The sequence below is a fragment of the Sminthopsis crassicaudata genome, chromosome 6 (assembly GCF_048593235.1).
Source record: "Sminthopsis crassicaudata isolate SCR6 chromosome 6, ASM4859323v1, whole genome shotgun sequence".
In the NCBI taxonomy this organism is placed as follows: Eukaryota; Metazoa; Chordata; class Mammalia; order Dasyuromorphia; family Dasyuridae; genus Sminthopsis; species Sminthopsis crassicaudata.
The window spans coordinates 36,995,843-37,018,583 of NC_133622.1; the positions used below are offsets into that span (position 1 = coordinate 36,995,843).

The 22,741-nt window shown below is 32.8% G+C and overlaps 1 protein-coding gene across 1 annotated transcript in view; it reads right to left on the bottom strand.

Annotated features, from left to right (window-relative positions):
* NFXL1 (nuclear transcription factor, X-box binding like 1) overlaps positions 1-22,741 on the bottom strand; it is a 67,518-nt gene that overhangs the window by 7,485 nt on the left and 37,292 nt on the right. Inside the window, exons 15-18 of the mRNA XM_074275147.1 lie at positions 20,575-20,596; positions 17,626-17,766; positions 8,739-8,905; positions 5,139-5,208 (exon numbers count right to left, since the gene is read on the bottom strand). Coding sequence (XP_074131248.1) covers positions 5,139-5,208; positions 8,739-8,905; positions 17,626-17,766; positions 20,575-20,596 — 400 coding nt within the window. The remainder of the gene's footprint in view (positions 1-5,138; positions 5,209-8,738; positions 8,906-17,625; positions 17,767-20,574; positions 20,597-22,741) is intronic.

The following is a 22,741-nucleotide window of genomic DNA, read 5'->3' on the forward strand; positions in this document are numbered from 1 at the left end:
ATCCTTCAAATAACTCAAAAGAATCTTCATGTTCCCCAAACCCTGAATTCTTTTCTTCTCCAGCCTAAAAATCTCTAGTTCCTTCAACTGACTCTCATATGGCATTGCAGAGATCTTTTAACATCCTGAATAATCCTTTTATGACTGCTCTTTCATTTAGCAATGGGCTTCCTAAAATGTGACAAAACAATTGCTGTGGTCTCCCCAGGACAGAGTACAATGTGCACTGTTATCCCCAAACTCTACCTCTATTAGAACCAGATACACTTTACCCCCTTTGGTATCAGTAAAGCTCTCTCTACCTGGCTCTCCCTTCATAAAAGAGCTTTCTGCTCTCTTCTCTCCACTACTCCAGTTCAAACTCTTGTTACCTCTTGGCTGGACTAGAACAGCAGCAAGGTCTCTACCTGCAATTTCTCCCCTCACCAATCTAATTCATACACTACAGCTGCCAAACTAATATTCCTAAAACACAGTTCTCCTTCTCACCCATCTAGCCTTTCAGCGAGGCCACCCTACTTTGCCGTCCCATTTCCCATTTCTGAGTCTCTGCCCAGGCTGCCCCCATGCCCCTGAGCTTCTTCTACACTACCACCTCAATCTGGGAACAACCTGAATTAAGTCCTCCTCCAACCCACTCTGGCTGTGTGACCAGCATGTCCCTTAAAACTCCTGGTGCCCTAAGATTCCAAGCTGCAAAGATGTGGACCTGTTCTAGGAGATGGAATTTTCTTGGTAGGCATCAAATTAAGTCACAGATTCATTTTATCACTGTTAGATTTTTGACTCCCACTGAGTTTGTGGTCCACTAAAACTGTCCCATAGTTTGAAGCCATCATTTCACAGCTGAGGAAACCACCCAGGCCCAGAAAAGCTACGTGATTTGTTCAGATTAAAACTCAGGTCTGACTTCCAGTCCTGTGTTCTTTTTAAAGACTGTTTCATGGATTTACATTTCACAAAATAATTCAGGAATCCAAAAAAAATCTTTTCTTCAATTGTCTTCAATGATAACATACCACTAAAACTAGCAATTTATTTTTCTTAATAGTTCCAATCTCTTTAAGATCTAAAGCTACTTGCTAGAATTTCTTGACACTAAATTCTTTAAAATGTTGATATTTCTTTCCCATAATTCTAAGTATAGGGTATACCATTTTTTATTTTTACTCTATTTTACACTAAAGTAAACTTTAAAAAAGAAAAACTAATCTTAAAAAAAAATTCTAATCAATAGTTTTTGGGGAAAGTAACAAAATGCTCCTATATATATTCCTTTCTATCCTGCCCTCAATCAAAAAAATAAAAAATAAAACCAGCATTTCCCTTTCAGATTTCTTTAGCATTACTTTCATTACAAAGAAATAATATGCTTAAGACCTAGAGTAAGAGAGGATGACAGGAATGGTCTATCTCAGGAAAAAGGAAAAACCTAATTGACTTTGTTACAAATCCTTCTGGAAACCAGCCTACTTCCGTGAAATTTTACATGCCCACAATATTTCCAGAATTTATGAAATATTTTACTTTCTAGCCTAAATGTTCTTCTTTCCATCTAGCAATGTAACTTCAAATATGTTGCATATAATTTTTATCTATACAGGTTTACTTGAAAAGAAAGCCTCCAATAAGACAAAATTAATATGCCATACTTTCTATTTCTCCCATTCCTAAAGATCTAATGCCTAAAATTCTTCAACAAAACTAACCTCCAAAGCCCATAAATCATGCTATTTTACTACTGTAGGTTTTGCCTCAAGCTACTACAAACATAACCTTAAAAACAACAAAACCTCTAGAAATTGCGATGCTGTTCCAAAGAAAAATATATTTAGTATTTTTCAAAAGAACTTCTAAGCTCCTGATGATTATTAGTCCAAATTATTAAAGCCTACATACATAATAACCCAAGACCAAAAGGAGTCACTTGTTCTAAACTATTCACATCACTAGAAGTGAACTAAGAATAAAAATTAAAAACTTGACTTATACAAAAAATTTTAAATTAAAATGTTGGTTCTACTGCCAAAATTAAGCAAAACAAGATTTTCAGTGTAGATATACTAAGACCTATTCTCCATAAGCAGTTAACTTAATGTGGTTTCTATTAATTATTAAACAACTAAAACAAATTGCCACTTTTCATGTTAAAATCATTGAATTCAGTTCACATTTTTTAAAAAGTTCTGTTAGAGAACCACAGAATATTAATTCTGAAACATGCTTAATATCCTTAACAGACATATATCCACCCTGTGATATAGTTGATGAAAAATTGAGAGCCTCCAAAAAGAACCTTTTCAAATATATTTAAGTGCTATCTCTTGCACTAAAGAAAGCAAGTGATTTTTTCTACTAGTCTTAGGGACCCTATCGTCAGTCTGATGGCCACTCACTAAATCACTAAAAGCCCAGATTAAAAAAAAAAAAAAACCTAGGTCAAGACTTCCTATTTTAATATAGTTCTCATCCCTATAAAATCAGCAAAACTTGCTATGAAACTGAATATAACTACCAGTGAAAGGTCATAAAACATACAGAAAACAAAGTTAACAACTCCCACTTTGACAAGTAAAAGTATCTCTCAGAAAATCACAGTGGCTATGGGACAAGAATACATTTTTATTGTTACAGGTATCAATAACTTCAAAAACAAAATTTTTGCTAGATATTTATGTAAAATTTTTGCATCAAATCTCATTAGTAAAAGTGGTCCATAATTCTATAAACTACTAATCCATAGTCCCTTGGTTCAAAAATCAGGGACACATATTGTCACAGAAAAGGAGTTTGAGAGGATTTTCTTTCTCAATTTTTAAGACGGATATGTTTAATATAAGAATTAAATGTCCTTTAATACTTGATAGAATTCACCATCTGAATCATGTCTTCCCAGGTTACAGATGGTTCAATTTCATTTCAATGACAGAATTTGTTAGAGGTTTCTATTTCAAGCTATATTAATTTAAAATCATCTATTATTTTGTAGGTAGTCCTCAATTTCTTTGAATTAAATTAGAAGTTGAACAACATATAATTGTGTATAGTAGGTGTTGATTAAGTTTTAAATTTTCTACTGAGACTTCATTTTGTTCATTTTCTTAATTTGGCCATCTGATTCGTTTTTCTCAGGTTTGCTAAAGTTCTATTACTTTATTAGTCAAAGAATTAGCTTTTAGTTTTTCCATTTCTATAGTTTTCTATAAAAGCAAAATTTTAATCCATTGTCAGCCAAGATATAGGAGCATAACAACTGAGAAAAATTGTAATAAACAGCAATCAAGACTCTTTAAGTCATTCTAAAAATAAAAAATTTTTTTTTAATTAAAAAAAAAAAAAAAATTTCTTCACTGTTTTCAGGTTTTGCTCACCAAAAAAACCAGTATCCTCTTTCCTTCTTCTGCTCCTTCAGACAGCTTTTATTGTTCTAACCAAATATTTGAGATGTACAGTGTGGAAAAGGAGGTCCTTGGGCATTATACGGAAAGTCACTAAGTCTCTGAAGCCATTTTAGTACCTTTCTAAATGTCTCATAGTTGCATAGAGTCTAGCCAAATAGAACTGGACATGTAACAATTGTTTGACTGCATTATGTATAAAAAGAGTACTCAAAGCACAAGGGAAGAAAGAAAGGTATGTTAAAACAAGGTAGAAAATAAAAAGGTTACTGGTAATAACTTAATTTTACAAGTCTTGCTGCAAATACTTTCAAAATAATCTTCCTAAAACACAAATCCAATCACGTCTCTTGCCAATCAAAACCCTCCAATGGCTCCTGAAGCACACCTTGGATAAAATGTCAACTCCTTAGGTTTAACATTTAAGACCCTCCACAATCTCTTTCCACCCCACTTATCCAGTCTTATTTCACATTCTTATTCTTCATGCATTCTTAATTCCAACCAAACCATATTATTCCTCAAACTCAACATTAATTGCCCTATCCTGATATAATTGTATGTACTATCCTATATATCTAAAATGCATTCTCTTCTTTATTTGCTTTTTTAGAATGCTTCTTTCTTTCAAAGATCACTTCAGATACTATTTCCTCTATGAAGATTTTTCTTTTACCCTCAAGTTATTAGTATTCTCTCCCTCTTCAAATTATTTAATATTGACTTGTTTGTACATAGTACAGACTTGATATTTCCCTAGAAGAATGCATGTTCCTTAAGGGCTGGAAACTTTTTTTTTTTGTATTCCAAGTGACAGTGGACTCCAAATACTAAAGTAGTAGTAAAATAGGCGCTTAATTAAAACTCACTACTACTGTTGACCAATGACAGAAAAAAGTTATTTAAAAATTATACTGGATGCTTTAGCTTTATTCTGAACAATTCATTTTCTTCCTCTCTTGTTTTTTCTTTTCCTTTTTTATTATAGCTTTTTCTTTATAAGATATATGCATGGGCAATTTTATAGCATTGACAACTGCCAAACCTTTTGTTCCAATTTTCCCCTCCCCCCACCTCTTCCCCCAGATGGCAGGTTGACCAATACACGATTTTTTTTGTTGTTGTTTTTTTGGTTTGTTTTTTTTTTTTTTTTTTTTTTAGCTTACTATGAGTGTGATAGCAACAGAGCCAAAATTTATAAAGTAACACTTTTTGGGTCTTTATAAAGGTGACAGATGAAAAAACACATACAATGGATCAAATAAATGATTCTTCAAACTGATCAAACAATGGCACCACTGTTCCTCCATGAAGTCAATTCCAACAGATTGGTGATATTCCTTCAGATAGCCTTAATGTTCCTTAACTAGAAGGTATATACAGATCTACTGCCCAGAAAGTTATCTCATCTTTTATCAACCTCTTTTTTTTAACTACTGATATTTACAGCTTATTTTATTACTTGGAGAAAGAAGCTCCATCTTTTAACTATTTAATATGTAAGACATATGTTCTTTAATTTTCTTAAAATTAGTTTTTACTATTTTTAAAAATTATGGCTTGTGCTCTGATGTTTCCAATTGCTTTAACAACTTCATGGGTATACATTGTGTATCGATTATAATTTCATAAACAAGACTTGAAATAAGATGCTCAAAAGAAAGTAATGAATTAAAGGAAAAATAAGCAAAATGTTCATTATTAGAGATATTCAAGGACAGTGAATTTATTCTGGCTTACCTCTTTAGGACACTGATTTTTGCAGGAAGTCAATTGGTTCTTTTTATCTACATCAGCAGCTGACAATTGTCTAGAACCAAATAGGAAAAACTTAGAAAAATATCTGAATGAGAAATCCATTTTGATATACCTCAAAAATCATACAATTTCTAAATTTCTCACAAAATGTTTTTGATTACATTTCCTAATGAACCATTTTGAGGAATAAAAACATTCAAAAGATACTTTTTTTGTCTTCTGCAGATATTTAGCTCATTCACATTTAACAACCACACATCCAAATACTTTTTATGCCTCTACTACGTAAAATAGCACTGTACCAGGTCCTGTTAGAAATATAAAATTTAGATAAGACAGTGACAAACCTCATGAAACTTCCAGTGTAAGGAAGGAGATGCCACAAAGAATACTATATAATATTACACAATTGCAACTGAAAGGTACAAAACAAAATGCTGTAGTGACAAGTATCACAGAATCATTAATTATAAACTATAGATAACAAGACAGACTTGGCAGTAATGTAAATCTAAGTTATACTTTAAAGAATGGATAGAACACACCAAAGGCAAAAGTCAGAAATAAAAGGCACTCAAGAATAAAAGTATGGAAAAAAGAAAACTGATATAAGGCTAGAAAGGGAAAAGGGGTACCAAACTGAGGAAGGTCTCAAATACTAGATAAGAGTTTGCCCCTTCCTTAAAAGCAGGAAATACCAATGAAGATTTCTGGGCAACAGAATAACATGATCAGCTATATGAATAAGAAAATTAACTAGGCAGCTGTATGAATATGAGGTCAAAGAAAGAGGCTGGAAAGATCTTTTAGGAGAAAACTGCAAGAGGGTAATAATGATGAATGATAGGAAGGAGGGTGAATTTAAGAGAGTTGGACACAAGGCCAGATGTGCTATGTGGCTAGGAAAGATGAGGGAAAAGAAAGATTCAACTATAACCAAGTTTACCAATATTAAGAATTATGAAAAATTGTACTTCTTATTTTAGTGATGGCATCACAAACAAAAAGATCAGTTTTTGGAAAGATAAGCTTGAGATTACCATCTAACATCCTATATGCAATTACAAGTACATGTCGAAAGCTGAGAAAGGAGCAAGAAAAGAAGGGGAAATATTCCTATTAAGGGCTAAGGACAAGGAGGAAGATTCAGCAGAGCAACAGAGAAAGGTTAGATGGAGGAAGCCCAGGGGTCTGTGGTCTTGGCTGCAGCCAAGGGAAGGACGTCACCAGCAGAGGTAGCCTACAATGTCCCAGGGGTCAATGAGAAAGATGGTGGAAGCTTACTTCTCAATGTGGCTGTGGGTGATGGTCACTGGTGACCAAGGGAAGGCAGGCAAGGTGCAAAGGAAGGGAGGGAATGGGTGTACATAGATCTGTCTCCCAAGGGAGCTAGGGAAAGGGTGACAAGGACTGCTTCTTCCTGAGGCCTGCAGAGAGCTGAGAAGGGGCTCACACAAACAGGATGAGAATGAATGTGAGAATGGAGAATCACCAGAACCACATCCTAAAGGAACAGATCGGGATGGAATCAGCCTTAGAAAGCAGGAGAGAGCTCTTTTTCAATGGCCAGAGGAAAAAAAGAAAAGAATTGGTGAGGATGCTAACATATTTTGAGGAATGTGACTATGGAGTTCACTTCAATAATCTCAGTGAAGCAGTTATTTAATGTCAAAAATTAATTTAAAATGAAAATTCTAAATAAACTCAAGACCTATTCCTATATGGTATTTATAGTTTAAGAGTTTATGTCTATAGATTTTACTTAAGATACATAAAGTATTTAAACACAGTTGACTAGCAAAGTAAAAAATAAGCTACTCAACAAAAGCATGAAAATTCTAATGATATATCTTAAAGGTATAAAAACTTTTATATTAGTTAAAACTTGAGCCAAAGTCCATTACTTTAAGTGATCAAATTGTATAATGGTTTGGTTTGTGTTTTTTCCCAAGTGAAAAATTTTACATGCCCAGTTTGCTCTCCATAAAATGCTTATTTATTTTTCTAAATTTATTTATATTTCTAAATGCTTATTTAGAAAAAAAAAAACAGATACATAAATATATTCCATTAAGAAAAATGTTCTGCATATATTTAAAATAAAAAAATTATTTTTAACAAAGTTCTAACCAAAGACCCACTTAATTCAACTTATCAAACGGCATGTTTACCTTGTTGAAGTCATAGGAGCCTTCAAAACTTCAAAATTCAAATATGATAGTGTGAACTGGTCAATTTCTTAGGCTTTGTTGTAAGAAAGTATGACCTATAATTTTTTTGAGGTAGCTGAATTAGAAAATTAATATGAGTTCCACATTTGACACACATACTGATTGTGTGTTCTTGGGATATTCTTCTCACTGCCCCCCAGGCAGCCCCCTAATACTAAGGTGTTACCCTATCCAAATGAAATCGAATTTAAAGTGTGATTATGTTTGAGTGTGTTTGATTGTATGTGTGTGTACTCATGTGTGCATCTACACCTGTGTTGTCAGGTGCTCAGGAAGAGAAGTTCAAATCTAGCCTCAGAATCAAATCCAGCTTTCCTATCTGTCTAACCCTATGCAAATCATTTGTAAGGACCAAATAAGAAAATATTTGGCAAGAGATTAACACCGTGCCTGTCACAAAGAAAGAACTTTGCGTCTATTTCCATCTTCCTTCTCTTGTAAGAAGATATGTGCTAAGAAATATAATTTAATACGATCCACCTTCAGAGAAAGAAGTATTGGGAGTCAGAATGCAAAATATATTTTTTAAAAACTTTATTTTTCTTGGGGCTTTCTGCAGTTTTGTTTTCTTTCACAATATGAGAAGGCATACAATATGCATGACTGCATATATAAAATCTAGATCAACTTGCTTGCCTTCTCAATGAGGTAGGAAAGGAAGAAGGGAAGGAAAGAACCTGGAACTCAAAACTCAAAACTTTACTTGATGTTTTATTTTTCCAAGTTACATGTAAATTTAAAACTTCTGAGTTCCCAATTCTCTCCTTTCCTCCCTACCCACATCATATCTCCCACCCCACTGAGAAGGCACAAGTGAAATTATGCAAAACCTTTCCATAAAAGTTCTCCAGAGTAGTTTTGAATTACTGTATTGCTGAGAATAGCAAAGTTATTTACAACTGATTTTCCTACAACATTGCTGATATTTTGTATACAGTACACTTCACTTTGCATGAGCTCATGGAAGACTTTTCAGGCTTTTCTGAGGGCATCTTACTCATCATTTCCCACAGAACAATAATATTCCATCATAATCACACACTAAAAATTTATTCAGTTGTTTCCCAATTGATAGACATTCCCTCTTTTTCCAATTCTTTGCCTTGAGAAAAGAGCTACTAAAAATATTTTTTGAGACACATGGGTCCTTTCCCTTTTTGTTAGGTCAAAGAGTATACATAATTTTATAGCTCTTTGAGCATAGGAACTCAAAATTTTAAAAAAAATAGAATGATACAGACTGTTTTTACATGTAACTGGGGAAATTTTTTAAATTTCCAAAGGAATACTTAATATAATTCTTTCATGTTAAAATCTAGGAACAGAAAAGTAGCACCTTTAATCTACTTACCTGCATTCCACATATAAGCTTATGAGCTTGCAATGACATTTTATTCTAAGCATTTGAACACAGGAAAGGCATTCTCCAGGGTGACAGGGCAACATACATGGGTGAGGACAACCTGGTGGCCGTGGTTTACTGCATGCTTCTTCACACTGAAGACATTCTGGCCCTGCCTAGTAAAAAATAAAAAATAAATTCAGGCAACTGTAGAAACCATTATTTTGATCCAAGTTGTGATTTCCCATCTCCTTCCTAGTTGTTTTTTAAAAATCAGAATCCTTTAAGAATGAAGCTTTTCTAGCCATCAAAAAGAAAAGGGGAAAAAGAGACTAAACAGTAGTATAGGCATTTAGAGAAAAATGTACATTAGCAAGACAGTTAAAATAAGCATATATCTAATTTAAAGTGTAACTTTGCTTTAAAAGAAAATGTGGAAAAGGGGGAGTATAAAAAGAGTATTAAAAAAGTATAATAAAAGTATAAAATTAAAAGGTACACATTTCATTCCTCCCTTCCAATGCAAAAATCTTCAAATGACTAATGGTAGAGGAAAATGTAAAAAAAAATTAAAAATAAAAACAATTGTATTTTTGAGGGATAACAAAGTACCCTGACAAATAAGTCACTGATAATATCGAACTACTATGCAAAGATCAGGCTTTATTTGCAGAACATTACTGGAAATAAACTTTATAAACATGGACAAAATAGCTCAGTTTTAAAAGAGAATAAATTTTAAAGTCTGAATATTTTTCATTATCATTTCTAGATATCAATTACAAACTTCTAATTCTAGAGTTAGTTAAGACTTGCTATTTAAATTATAATTTATAACTATATAATAGATATATAAATAAAGAACAATGAACTGAGAGTTTATAGTTCTGCTTTCTAGACCTACCTCTGCCACCAATTTGTGCTCTGCCACCAACTTGTTATGTGGACTCAAGACAGGCCTCCATCGTCTTCAATAACTTAGTGAAATAAAAGGTTTGGACTAAAGTTCCAAGATCCTTTACAATTCTAAATTCCTATTACACTATACTCATACATTTGTTTAAAAAACATTTGAGTAACTTTTTTAAAATATATAGAGAACTGAATCAAATTTATAAAAATACAAGTCATTCCCCAATTCATAAATGATCAAAGGAAATGGAACAATTTTCAGAACAATTTTTTAAAGCCATTTATAGTCATATGAAAAAAATGTTCTAAATCACTAATCATTAGAAAAATGCAAATTTTTAAAAAATTCTGTGGTACAAATTTACACCTATCAGATTGGCTAAGATGACAGGAAAAAATAAATGTTGAAAAGGATGGGGGAAAATGGACACTAATGCATGGAACTGTGAAATGATCTGACAATTCTGGAAAGCAATTGGAATTATGCCCAAAGAGCTTATTAAACTGTGCACACCTTTTGATCCAGCAGTCTCACTACTAGGTCTGTATCCCAAAGAGATCATAAAAGAGGGAAAAGAACTCACATGTGCAAAAATGTTTGTAGCAGCTCTTTTTTCAGGGGCAAAGAATTGAAAATTAAGTGGATGATGCCCATCAATTGGGGAAATGACTGAATAAGTTATGGCATATGAATGTAATGGAATGTTATTGTTCTATAAGAAATGAGAAGCAGGCTTGGAGAGTAGGGAAGAAGAAAAAATTTGGAATACAAAATCTTACAAAAATGAAATTGAAAACTACCTTTGCATGTATTGGGGAAAATAAAATATTACTAAAACTAAATAACAAACAAAATCTCAACAGACAATACCAAAAAATCCAAGATACAGTCCCTGACTTTTGGGGATAATCTTAGTATTTGGAAGAGATTTTAGACATCAACCAATCCAACCTCCTCGTTTGACAAATAAGGAAAAAAGTGACTTGGTCCAAGTCAAATAGGTAGAGAAACACAGCAAAACAGATTCAAACCCAGGCCCAGAGAAATCAAATGATATGTTCTTTTCAACATGATGCATCTGCAAAGCTATCCCCTTTCCACCTTCATTATTATCCTGTAATCCTATCCTCGAGACACAATTCCAAATCTCAAACACATCCTATAGTTCATATTAAATATAAAAATTCGTAAGTTAAAAATTTTACTTTAAAATGTCTTTGATGAAGCAATTATGAATTTTATTACATTTGTACAGTTTACAACAGAATGAATACAGAAATCAAAGAGGCTTGCAAAAAGTGTGAAACACCATGCCTCTCATTAAATTGTTTTTTTTTGTTTTGAAAATCATTTTTCATTTTAAAATGTGTTTTATGTAGACATATTTTAAAAGGAACTAATAATTTTACATTTTAATTAGTTTTACTTTCTACTATGATGAATATCCATAGATATAAATCACACACAAAAGTTCTTTGGTGGTCCTCAATCATCTGATACCCCAAATTTTAAAACTGCTGGACTATGTATCGAAAGTCCCTCTTAGCTCTAAATCTGATGATCCAGGGGGCCACAGATAAATGTGCTTATCCAAGTATATAAAATGGCTGGAATAAGTGAAACTGAAACAGAAGGAAGGAAACTGAAATTAACTAATTAAAGACAAAACACCAAAAAAGCCACAAATACACAAGTATGCCCTTTCTATTCTCTCCCTTTCCAATAAGGCATCTGGATTACAGAATAACAATACTGTCTATGTCATCAAAGATGAGGAGTAGAGTTATATAGGAATGCTCAGTTTATCAGAAGTAGTTTAGCAAAGCACTCCAAGGATAAGTAAAAACTAAACATATAAACTGTAATTAAAAAACCATCACTGTAATGGGATTATCTGTGTATTGAATATTTTGTATGATTAAAAATGAAATGTTAACTAATACACATTAAGGGAAAACACATGACTGTATTCTATCTACATTTGTCCTGACAGAATTTTGTAGCTTAAAACTACTACACGTCTTATTTCTATGTCATGATTCAAAAACACTCATTAAATTAAGGCGTCTTCTGTAAAATTAAGACTATCAAATTCACCTATTCTTTTAGAAATTCAGAGTGTCATTTGGTCAGGAAATATTAATGACTTTAGTAAACATTAAATTAAATGCCAAATAAATGTGAAGGGCATAAATTTCAAAGTTCTTTCTTCAAAATAATGCTACAAGGTTGAAAGTACAAATGATACTGTTTCTCAATTTCTTTAACTGTAAAATTCACTGAATAACAACATTGTTATGAATTTACAGAATCAATATTTGGGGTCAAGCATTCTCACTCCAAGTTCAAAGTTCTATAACAGAGTGCTTCCTAAACTTCACATATTCATATTAATGAAAGAAAGGTGATTAGTATTATAAAGTTTTTCAAGAAATTAAAATTTAAATTCCCTCCAATTTTTTTATTGTACATAAAGCCATTAAATCAATTTAAATGATATCTAACTCCTAACAGAAGCCCAACTTTATATGCAAATAATCAATCTGCATTGAATGAACATCTCCAATAAAATTAGACCCTGACCAAAATAATATTACAATCACTGTGGGTAAACCCACAAAAAAATACAATGAAAATTAGATTATATCTTAATCTAAAATTATTTGGGACATCTACACTTATATGTATACGAATATGTATACATATCTACAATAGTAATAAAATAAATTTCTATGATGCTGTATTTGCATGTATGTACGCGCACATATGCTCCAAGTATTTTGGACAGAACAAGCATAATATATATTACAATGTATGATATATTATTTCAAGCCCAATCTCAATTCCTCTCCCTCCCCTTCTCTCCTCAATCCCCAATCTCCCTCTCTTTCTCTGCCTTCTCCCTCTTCTTCTTTCTCTCCTTCCCTCCCTCCCCCCTTTCTCTCTCAAATTATTTTTAAAGTATGCAAAAATGAAAAGGGCTCTGGGAGCTTGAGGTTTAAGCAAGGAAAATTGTAAATTATAATAGCTGAGGTTTTATTTCATAGCCATCAGGTTGGCAAAAATAATAAAAGATCTAAGTAGAAAGTGTTAGAGGGGTATGCCTTATTGGTGGAGCTATGAACTGGTCTGATCATTCTGGAAGTCAGCCTGGAATCATAATTCCAGTCATTAAACTGCACATAACTTTTAAATTAACTGCATGTAATTTTTCTTCATATCAAAAAATGAGTGTAATAATGGCCCCTACCTTCTAGGATTATTATGAGCATAAAAAAGATAATATTTATAAAAAGTTCAGCACAGTTCCTAGTAAATAGTAGGCACTATATAAATGTTGTTGTTGTTGCTGCTGCTATTATTATTATTATTGTTACTATTTTATAAGCTGTTTCCCATACCAGGCACAACTACAGTGAATATATATATGCATATAAATGAGTAGATATGAAAATAAATAAATAAATAAGTGAACTAACTGCATGGTTACTATGTAAAAATCCTATATATACAAACAGATGTATTTTAGCAGCATTTTTTGTGATAGTAAAGGAATGACTCACTAAACAAAAACAAATATAATGGAATATTTTTGCATCAAAAGAACAGGAAGAGGGGGGCAGAGCCAAAATAGTGGAAACTTTGCCTGGCTTTCCCTCAAAATCAATACTATATAAGACTCTAAAAGGATTTTGGAGTGACAGAACCCATAAACATTCTGAATGTCATAATTTTCCAGCCTAAGGTATCTGAAAAGGACTTCAGGAAAGCTCTGTCACATTGGGCAGGGGGAATGTAGCCCAGAGCAGTGTGGGAAGGCCCAGGGCGGAGAAGCCCAGCACCAGTAATCTACTGGCAGGCTCTTGGCCAAAATACAGCAGTGTGGGCTATTTGGTTCTGATTCAGAGGCCAGTGGATCAGCAGACTAGCTGAAAGACCTCTAGCTCAACAACAGAAGGCAAATTGTGAGCCCTGTATCCCAGCATAACAGGGGGGGAAAAAAATAGAAAAAAAAGATCAATGAATTGTACATGCAACTTAAAAATCTAGAAAAAGAACAAATTTAAAACCTCCAACTAAATACCAAATTTGAAATTCTGAAAATCAAAGGAGAGATGAATAAAACTGAAAGATAAACCTTTAGTTAATTTAATTAGAAAAAGTAAAGAAGAAAATTAAATCACCATACTACAAAGCAATAAATAGGAGCTATTTTGCCCAATTGTATGGAAATAAATCTGATAATCTAAACAAAATGGATCACTACTTACTAAAATATAAGTTGCCCAGATTAACTGGAAGAAATAAATTACTTACATAATTCCATTTTACACAAAAAAAAAATTTTTTAAATTAAGAAGATATTAATGAACTCCCTAAGAAAATATCGCCAGGGCCAGATGGATTTATAAGTAAATTCTACCAATTAATTCCAATACTATACAAATAATGTGGGGAAAAAATATATATTAGCAAAGAGATTACAGTAATTTATCCTCAGGATAATATACTATGACCACGTGGGATTTATTTCAGGTATGAAGAGATAGTTCAACATCAGGAAAACTATTAGCATAATTGATTACATCAAAAGCCAAACTAACAGAAATCACATGATTATGTCAGTAGATGCAGACAAGGTATTGGACAAAATACAACACCCTATTCCTATTAAAAACATTAGAGCATATAGGAATAAATGGAGTTTTCCTTAAAATTATCAGTAGCTTCTATAAAACCATCAGCAAGAATTATACATAATAGAGATAAACTAGAAGCATTCACAAAATGAAACAAGGTTACTCATTAACATCAATATTCAATATTATATTAGAAATGTTAGCTTTAGCAAAAAGAAATTGAAGGAATTAAAATAGCAATGAGGAAACAAAATTATTACTCTTTGCAAAAGAAATGATGGTATACATAAGAGAATCCTAGAGAATCAAATAAAATAATACTCCAATTAACTTTAGTGAAGATGCAGGATATAAAAAAAAAAAAACATAAATTATTGGTATTTTGATATCTTATCAACAAAGTTTAAGAGCCAGAGATAGAAATTAGACATCCCATTTAAAATAATATAGATAATATAAAATATCTGGAAGTTTACCTGCCATGACTAAGTCAGTCATTATATGAACACAATTACAAAACACTTTTCACAAAATAAAATTAAATCTAAACAACTGAAAAAATAGCAAGTTCTCATAGATAGGCCAAGCTAATATAATAAAAATGACAATTCTATGTAATCTACTTATTCAGTGCCATACCAATCAAACTGCCAAGAAATTACTTTATAAAGCTAGAAAAAAGTAAGTTTCATCTGGAAAACAAAAGGTCAAGAATTTCTTAGTTGTACCAGAATTAAAACTGTATTATAAAATAGCAGTCATCAAAACTATTTAGTTCTGGCTAAGAAATAAGAGTAGTGGATTAGTGGAATACATTAGGTTCACAAGATACAATAGTACTATACCATACTATAATATGGTATAGTACATATGTGTGTGTGTGTGTGTGTGTGTATGTGTGTGTATACTATGAAACAATATTTCATAGTAATCTACATAACAATACAACATATACTATAGTAACTTAGTGTTTGATAAAACCAAAGACCCCAGCTTCTGGGATAAGAACTCATTATTTGACAAAAATTGCTAGAAAAATTGGAAAATAATACGACAAACTAGGCATTAACCCACACCTAATATTCTTTGCCAAGAAAAGGTCAAAATGAGTTCATGATTTAAACATAAGCAAATTAGGAGAACAAGAGAATCTACCACTCATCTGTGAAGAAGTAAGGAATTTATAACCAAAGAACTAGAGAACATTATGAAATACAAAGTAGATAATTTTACTTACATTAACTTAAAAAGAATTTGTACCAACAAAACCAATGCAGCCAAGATTAAAAGGGAAGCAGAAAACTGGGGGGAAAATTTATGTCTAACGTTTCTAATAAAGACTTCCTCTCTAAAATAGAGAACTGATTCAAATCTGTAAGAATACATGCCACTCCCCAATTGATAAATGGTCAAAGAACAGACAATATTCAGATGACGCCATTTCTAGTCATATGAAAAAATACCCAATCACTAATGATTAAAGAAATGGAAATTAAAATAACTGAGGTACCACTTCACTCCTCTCAGATTGGCTAAGATCACAGGAAAAAACAATGATAAACGTTGGAGGGTATGTGGGAAAACTGGGATACTAATACATTATTGGTGGAGTTATGAAATGCTACAACCACTCTGGAGAGCAATTTGGAATTATGCCCAGAGGGAAGTATCACTACTGGGTCTGTATCCCAAAGAGATCATAAAAGAGGGAAAAGAACCCATATGTGCAAAAACTTCTATAGCAGCCTTTTTTGTAGTAGCAAGGAACTGGAAATTTAGTGATGTCCATCAGTTGGGGAATGACTAAACAAGTTATGATATATGAATGTAATGGAAATATTATAGTTCTATAAGAAATGATGAGCAGACTGATTTCAGAAAAGCCTGGAGAGACTTACACAAACTGATGCTGAGTGAAGTGAGTAGAATCAAGAGTACACAGCAACAAGATTATATGGTGATCAACTGTGATGGACGTGGCTCTTTTCAATAACAAGGTGATTGAGGGGAATTCCAATAGATTTGAGATAGAAAGATCCATTCACATCCAGAGAGAGCACATTGGTCTTTTTTGTTGTTGTCTGCTTGATTTTTTTTCCTCTCTTTTTTTTTTTCCCTTTTTGATCTGATTTTTCTTGTGCAGCATGATAAATGTGGAAATATATTGAGAAGGGGAAAAAAAAAGAACGTGAAGAATTATGGGGAACTTAAAAAGACTTGTAAGCAAGAGAACAATTTATAATATTAAAACAATGAAAAATTTCAGGATCCTGATAAATGCAATAATTAACTGTGATTTTATTGAACTGCTGGTGAAGCATTTCTCTCTTGTCTTACTAGAAAAGTAGTAGAGTGTGCTTGAAAAATGAAACAAAAATTGTCAGACACAATCATTATGTTAATTTCTGATGCTTATCTGTGCTTCTTTACTGGAGGAGAATTCTATTGGTAGAAATAGGGAAGGGGACAATTCTGGGAGGGCATGGGATGGAGAATGCAGGGAGGAGAGGAAGGAGAGCAATGATAAAACTAGCACCAATAAAACCAAAGATCAAGAAAAAAATTTCTATTATGCTTAACAATGATCACATTTTCTAAACCAAAAATTGGAAAATATGATCTGACAAAGATTATTCTTTTTGGAAATTGTCATTAAAAGTATATTTCTTTTTCTTGAAAGCAGGACTAGCTTACTCTAACGCTAGTAGAATCTTACAAACTTACTATTCTTATATCCCAAAACTATATACAGATTCTGGCTGACTATAACCACCATATCTTCCACTAGCAAACTTAATACTGCTAATGACCATGATCTTCACTTACCTCCACCAGTCACAGAATGTTTATCATAGCCACTGAGATGAAGAAACACTAGGATCAAAATTAATTCTAGTGCTCACTCTAGAGTACAAGAGCCAAAACCAGAATAAACTGGGACAGAGCTGAGGATCAGAGAAATTAGAGATTCAAAACTATCAAAAAAGACTAATATGACAAGGCAAAAAAAGGTGGGCCAGTCACATAAAAATGGATGACCCAAATTCCACACCAGTATCCTTGAAGAATCAAAGGAAATCTATTACATTGCACAGATTCTTTATGGAAAATTCGTGTAAAGATATAGGATAAGAATAGCTCTGAACAAGAATATATAAATGGTTTGCAATCTGTACCGGTAGAGTCTGTATCCACCATCAATGAAATATCACTGTGGCTCCACAGAAGTAACAAAATATTTTAAAATCCTAAACGTTAACACTTAATACTACTTAACTGACAAGATTCCTACTAAAATCCATTTTGTTCAACATGATTACTTACAGAAAATAAGGACATTTACCTTTTTTTCATCAGCACAGCCATTCATTTCAGTAACTTTATGACACTCTTTCATGCAGGTATGATTTTGACAATTTAGACTCCGTCCACAAAATCTCTTACAAGAATAAGGACCCACAGCATAACATGGCAGGGGACTGATCTAGAAAACATTAAAGAAAGCAAGAAAACAAACATTAACACATTTTATATATGATACCGTTCCAATGGTGACAGCTAATTTGACAGTGAGAAAATCAATTATTCAACTTAAATTATTGTCTATAATAATTTTAAAAGTTCTATTTCAGAATTAGCTCAGATTTCTTATATTAGCAAGACCTACAACACGATGGCAAGAAAAGTCCTTTCCCATTGTGATTCCCCAAAAGGCCGTATTTTTCCATTTGCAATCACTTCTCCAATAGATAAAGGATCTCTCTGCCCCCAGTGTCAGGAGCCTATTATCTCACATGAATATTTTCACAAATTCCTGAATTGCTTAGTCAAATTATATTATGTTAAAAACCAGTTTATGCTGGAAATTAGTATGGCAGAAATTAGATATGGATCCACACTTAACACCATATACCAAGATAAGATCAAAATGGGTCCATGATTTAGGCATAAAGAGGGAGATAATAAATAGATTAGAGGAACAGAGGATAATCTACCTCTCAGACTTGTGGAGGAGGAAGGAATTTATGACCAGAGGAGAACTAGAGATCATTATTGATCACAAAATAGAAGATTTTGATTACATCAAACTAAAAAGTTTCTGTACAAATAATACTAATGCAAACAAGATTAGAAGGGAAGTAACAAATTGGGAAAATATTTTTAAAAACAAAGGTTCTGACAAAGGTCTCATTTCCAAAATATATAGAGAACTGACCATAATTTATAAGAAACCAAACCATTCTCCAATTGATAAATGGTCAAAGGATATGAACAGACAATTCTCAGAGGAAGAAATTGAAACTATATCCACTTACATGAAAGAGTGTTCCAAATCACTACTGATCAGAGAAATGCAAATTAAGACCACTCTGAGATACCACTACACACCTGTCAGATTGGCTAAGATGACAGGAACAAATAATGACAAATGTTGGAGGGGATGTGGGGAAATTGGGACACTAATACATTGCTGGTGGAGTTGTGAAAGAATCCAGCCATTCTGGAGAGCAATCTGGAATTATGCCCAAAAAGTTATCAAACTGTGCATACCCTTTGACCCAGCAGCGCTACTACTGGGATTATATCCCAAAGAAATACTAAAGAGCGGAAAGAGACATATATGTTCCAAAATGTTTGTGGCAGCTCTTTTTGTTGTAGCTAGAAACTGGAAGATGAATGGATGTCCATCAGTTGGAGAATGGTTGGGTAAATTGTGGTATATGAAAGTTATGGAATATTATTGCTCAGTAAGAAATGACCAGCAGGAGGAATACAGAGAGGGTTGGAGAGACTTAAATCAACTGATGCTGAGTGAAATGAGCAGAATCAGAAGATCACTGTATACTTCAACAACGATACTGTATGAGGATGTATTCTGATGGAAGTGAAAATCTTCAACATAAAGAAGATCCAACTCACTTCCAGTTGATCAATGATGGACAGAGGTAGATACACCCAGAGAAGAAACACTGGGAGGGGAATGTAAATTGTTAGCACTAATATCTGTCTGCCCAGGTTGCATGTACCTTCGGATTCTAATGTTTATTGTGCAACAAGAAAATGATATTCACACACATGTATTGTACTTAGACTGTATTGTAACACATGTAAAATGTATGGTATTGCCTGTCGTCGGGGGGAGGGAATAAGGGAGGGGGGGTAATTTGGAAAAATGAATACAAGGGATAATATTATAAAATATATATATATATATAATAAAAAAAAATTTAAAAAAAAAAAAAAAAAAACCAGTTTATGAAGCACACAAAAATCCCACCATTATCACCACTACTGGCATTTTGGCCAAAACATAAAATGCAAAAACAATTACAAAATCCATAGGAGAGGCTGTTCTTCCAGCAATCTTACTAATAAAGAAATGAATATTATCCTATGATTAAACTAAAAACAATAATTAGGTAACGGAGCTGCCTTTGTATTTTTACTTTGATCATAGGCAAACGTGTGTGTGTGTGTCTTTACCAGAATACTCTACAGGATACTTGTAAAATAAGATGAATTAATAAAAAGAAATAGCTTGAGATTACCATGCTTTAAATGGTTTCCCTTATCACCACCAAAACCAAATACATCATTTAAAGAAAAAGCATCTTAGGCTGAACATATCCTTTTTTTAAAACATTCCTTTTTTAAAAAAACTGGTCTTCATCTAGAATTGTCCAAATGAATCTCAGCAGTAAAACTTAGATGACCTCTAAAAATATACTCTAGAATTTATGAGCAATGAAGTGTCCTCTTCAAAGTTCCTTAAAATGAATGCTGTGAACAATGTCATGTTACAGAGCACTTTGTATGTATTAGATAGGTGCATTATGACAGATGAAACAGTTCAAGGGACTTGGTCAAGGTCACAGCCAGTAAGACAGGATTTGAACTCTGGGTAATGTGTTGGAATTGGAATCAAGCAGCCCAATGTACCACCACCACCATCTGCCAATAGTGACCTTAGGGCAGCCTTGGTCTCTTTGTCTGTACAGTAAGAGCACAGAATAGGTGATATATAATCCCCAATAGCTCTAAATTTCTAGGTTTCTGCCAAAAGCCAAATGATTTAATTAAGGAAAAGCTAAACAACCACTGCATATTCTCTAGTCCACAAATCTTTCTGGTAATTAAAAATATTTTGAAATTGTAAAGTTAATTGAATCAAAATACATGGATGTTGTATCATCTGCTAAAATAATAATGCTTCAACTTTGTTTTTATTCTAGTACATAAAAAACACACATTGCAAGTTTTGTAATAATCCCTTAATAAGCCTTGGACTCACCTCATGCTTCCCAAGACACTCTCTGTAAAGAAAAAAGAGAAAACAAAAATTAAATACTTGAGAAAGAAGTCCTAAAGGAAAAAATATTGCTAAATAATGTCAGTATTTTACTAACAATATACTGATTAAAGATGGCTCCAATCACTCCACAACCCCTATATGCACAAAAAAAAAATTTTATTTTGAACACTAAAGCACAAGAATTGATATGCCAATAACCGTTATATTAGCCTAAAAGATTTTCAAAAGAAAACATAAAGCAAAACAAAAACGTCCCAAGCTGCAGCAGAGGTTAAACAATAAATTTAAGTTTAGGATCCTTTTTTTTTTTTTTCTCCTTTTTGTCCCTATTCTATGGTTAGTTACATAAAATAGGAATTCTATTATTACCAAATCATAAAAGCACGCCCAAAAAAAAAAAAAAAACTATAGTCATAATTATCAGGGCAATTAAAAACTTAACAAATTGGCAACCTCTCTGTAGTTTTTTACAGGATTTTAATTTTTAAAACATTCTGTGTATTATTAAAAGTCACCATTGCTTTCTGACACATATAAAGCAACAGGCAAAGAAGCAGTAGTCAGTTACAGAGTTAACATCTTTGCTTGTCCATTCAAAGAGTAACCTTAAAATGGTAAAGAATGTGGGGCAGCAGATGGCACAGTAGATAGAGCACCAGCCCTGACGTCAGGATCTTAGACACTTAACACTTCCTAGCTGTGTGACCCTGGGAAAATTACTTAACCCCAATTGCCTCAGGGGAAAAAATGGTAAGGAATACAAGTTTGGAAATATTATGCATTCACTATAAATGTCAGGCCTCAATAACAAAAAAAATTAAAGTTCTCTGCTAGTTTAAACAGACCAGCAAATGCATTTGTCCTGCTGTCACTTGCCTGTCATAACTAATCCCCTATGGAACAATGTCTCTGGTCTAGTAGAAACTTTAGGCAATATATTTCACTTTTACTGACCTTGCAGGATTTTCTCATCTGCACAATGAGATGTTTGCACTAGGAAATTTTTTAAGTTCCATCCCAATTCTACTACTCTAATCTAAAGCTGTCTTTCTTTTCAGCATTGGAAGATGAAGTGGAATAGAAATATAAAATTATTTTTCTTTGCATCAGAACCTACTAAAATATTATTAATTTGGAACATGAAAATTACTTTGTATAACTTACCTTGTTTTTTCAAGTACTGTGTTTTATATACTAAAAACTTATCCTCCCTTGTGCCAAGATATAAAAAATGATCACTTTCAGAAAAATAAGAAAAAAAAACCCACAAAGTATTTAATGTAATTTATACCAAATAACTTCATATAAATTTGAATAATAAACAAATCCCTCCAGGAAAAAAATGGAAACAAGTCCTCATTATCACATAAGTGGACTAATACAAATCTCCTTACCCAGCTAAGGAGAGCCCTTTTTCAATCTAGTTTTAAAAACCTTGAGATACAGCACTGACTTCGGAGTCAGGAGGACCCAAGTTCAAATTTGGCCAAAGACTCAAGGTATGTGACCCGGAGCAAGTCATTTAACCCCAATCACCTTAGCAAAAAACAAATAAATCTTGAGGTAATAAAAAATCAGAGTGGTAATACCTACTGCCAAACACAAGTTTCCTTTTAGAAAATATTTAATATCAAACTTGAATTTCAAGGAATTTGTGTGTTATGTGTAATGTGGCAATTAACCTTATTTATAATCTTTCCATTAAGCACACTTAGAAGTGCCACATCTACTAGAAACTGAACAGTATCATTTATGTATCATCAATTTCTCATTGATGCTTCTTACCATAGGATATGTGTTCTGCAATTGATACTCCAGGTATCTCCAAACTTAACAACACTGTGACCAAATTATAAAGAAACAAAGATGTCTGTACAATGGTGCCATACTACCCCCAAGGCCCACAGGCCAAGTTTCCCTATGCTTCTTTTGATAAATCCAAGTTATTCTGTAACAAACTGAGCAGGGATTGAAAGAAGGTGAATGAAGAAATCTCATAGAATATAGAATGCCTAAAGAATCAGAAACAGAAAAAGATAAGATGCAACAGAAACCAGAACAGTTTACAAGATAATAAAACTTGTTCCCAATACGTCTGCATTTGTAGCTGCAATTCCACTCATTAGAGAATCACAAATAGATAAGG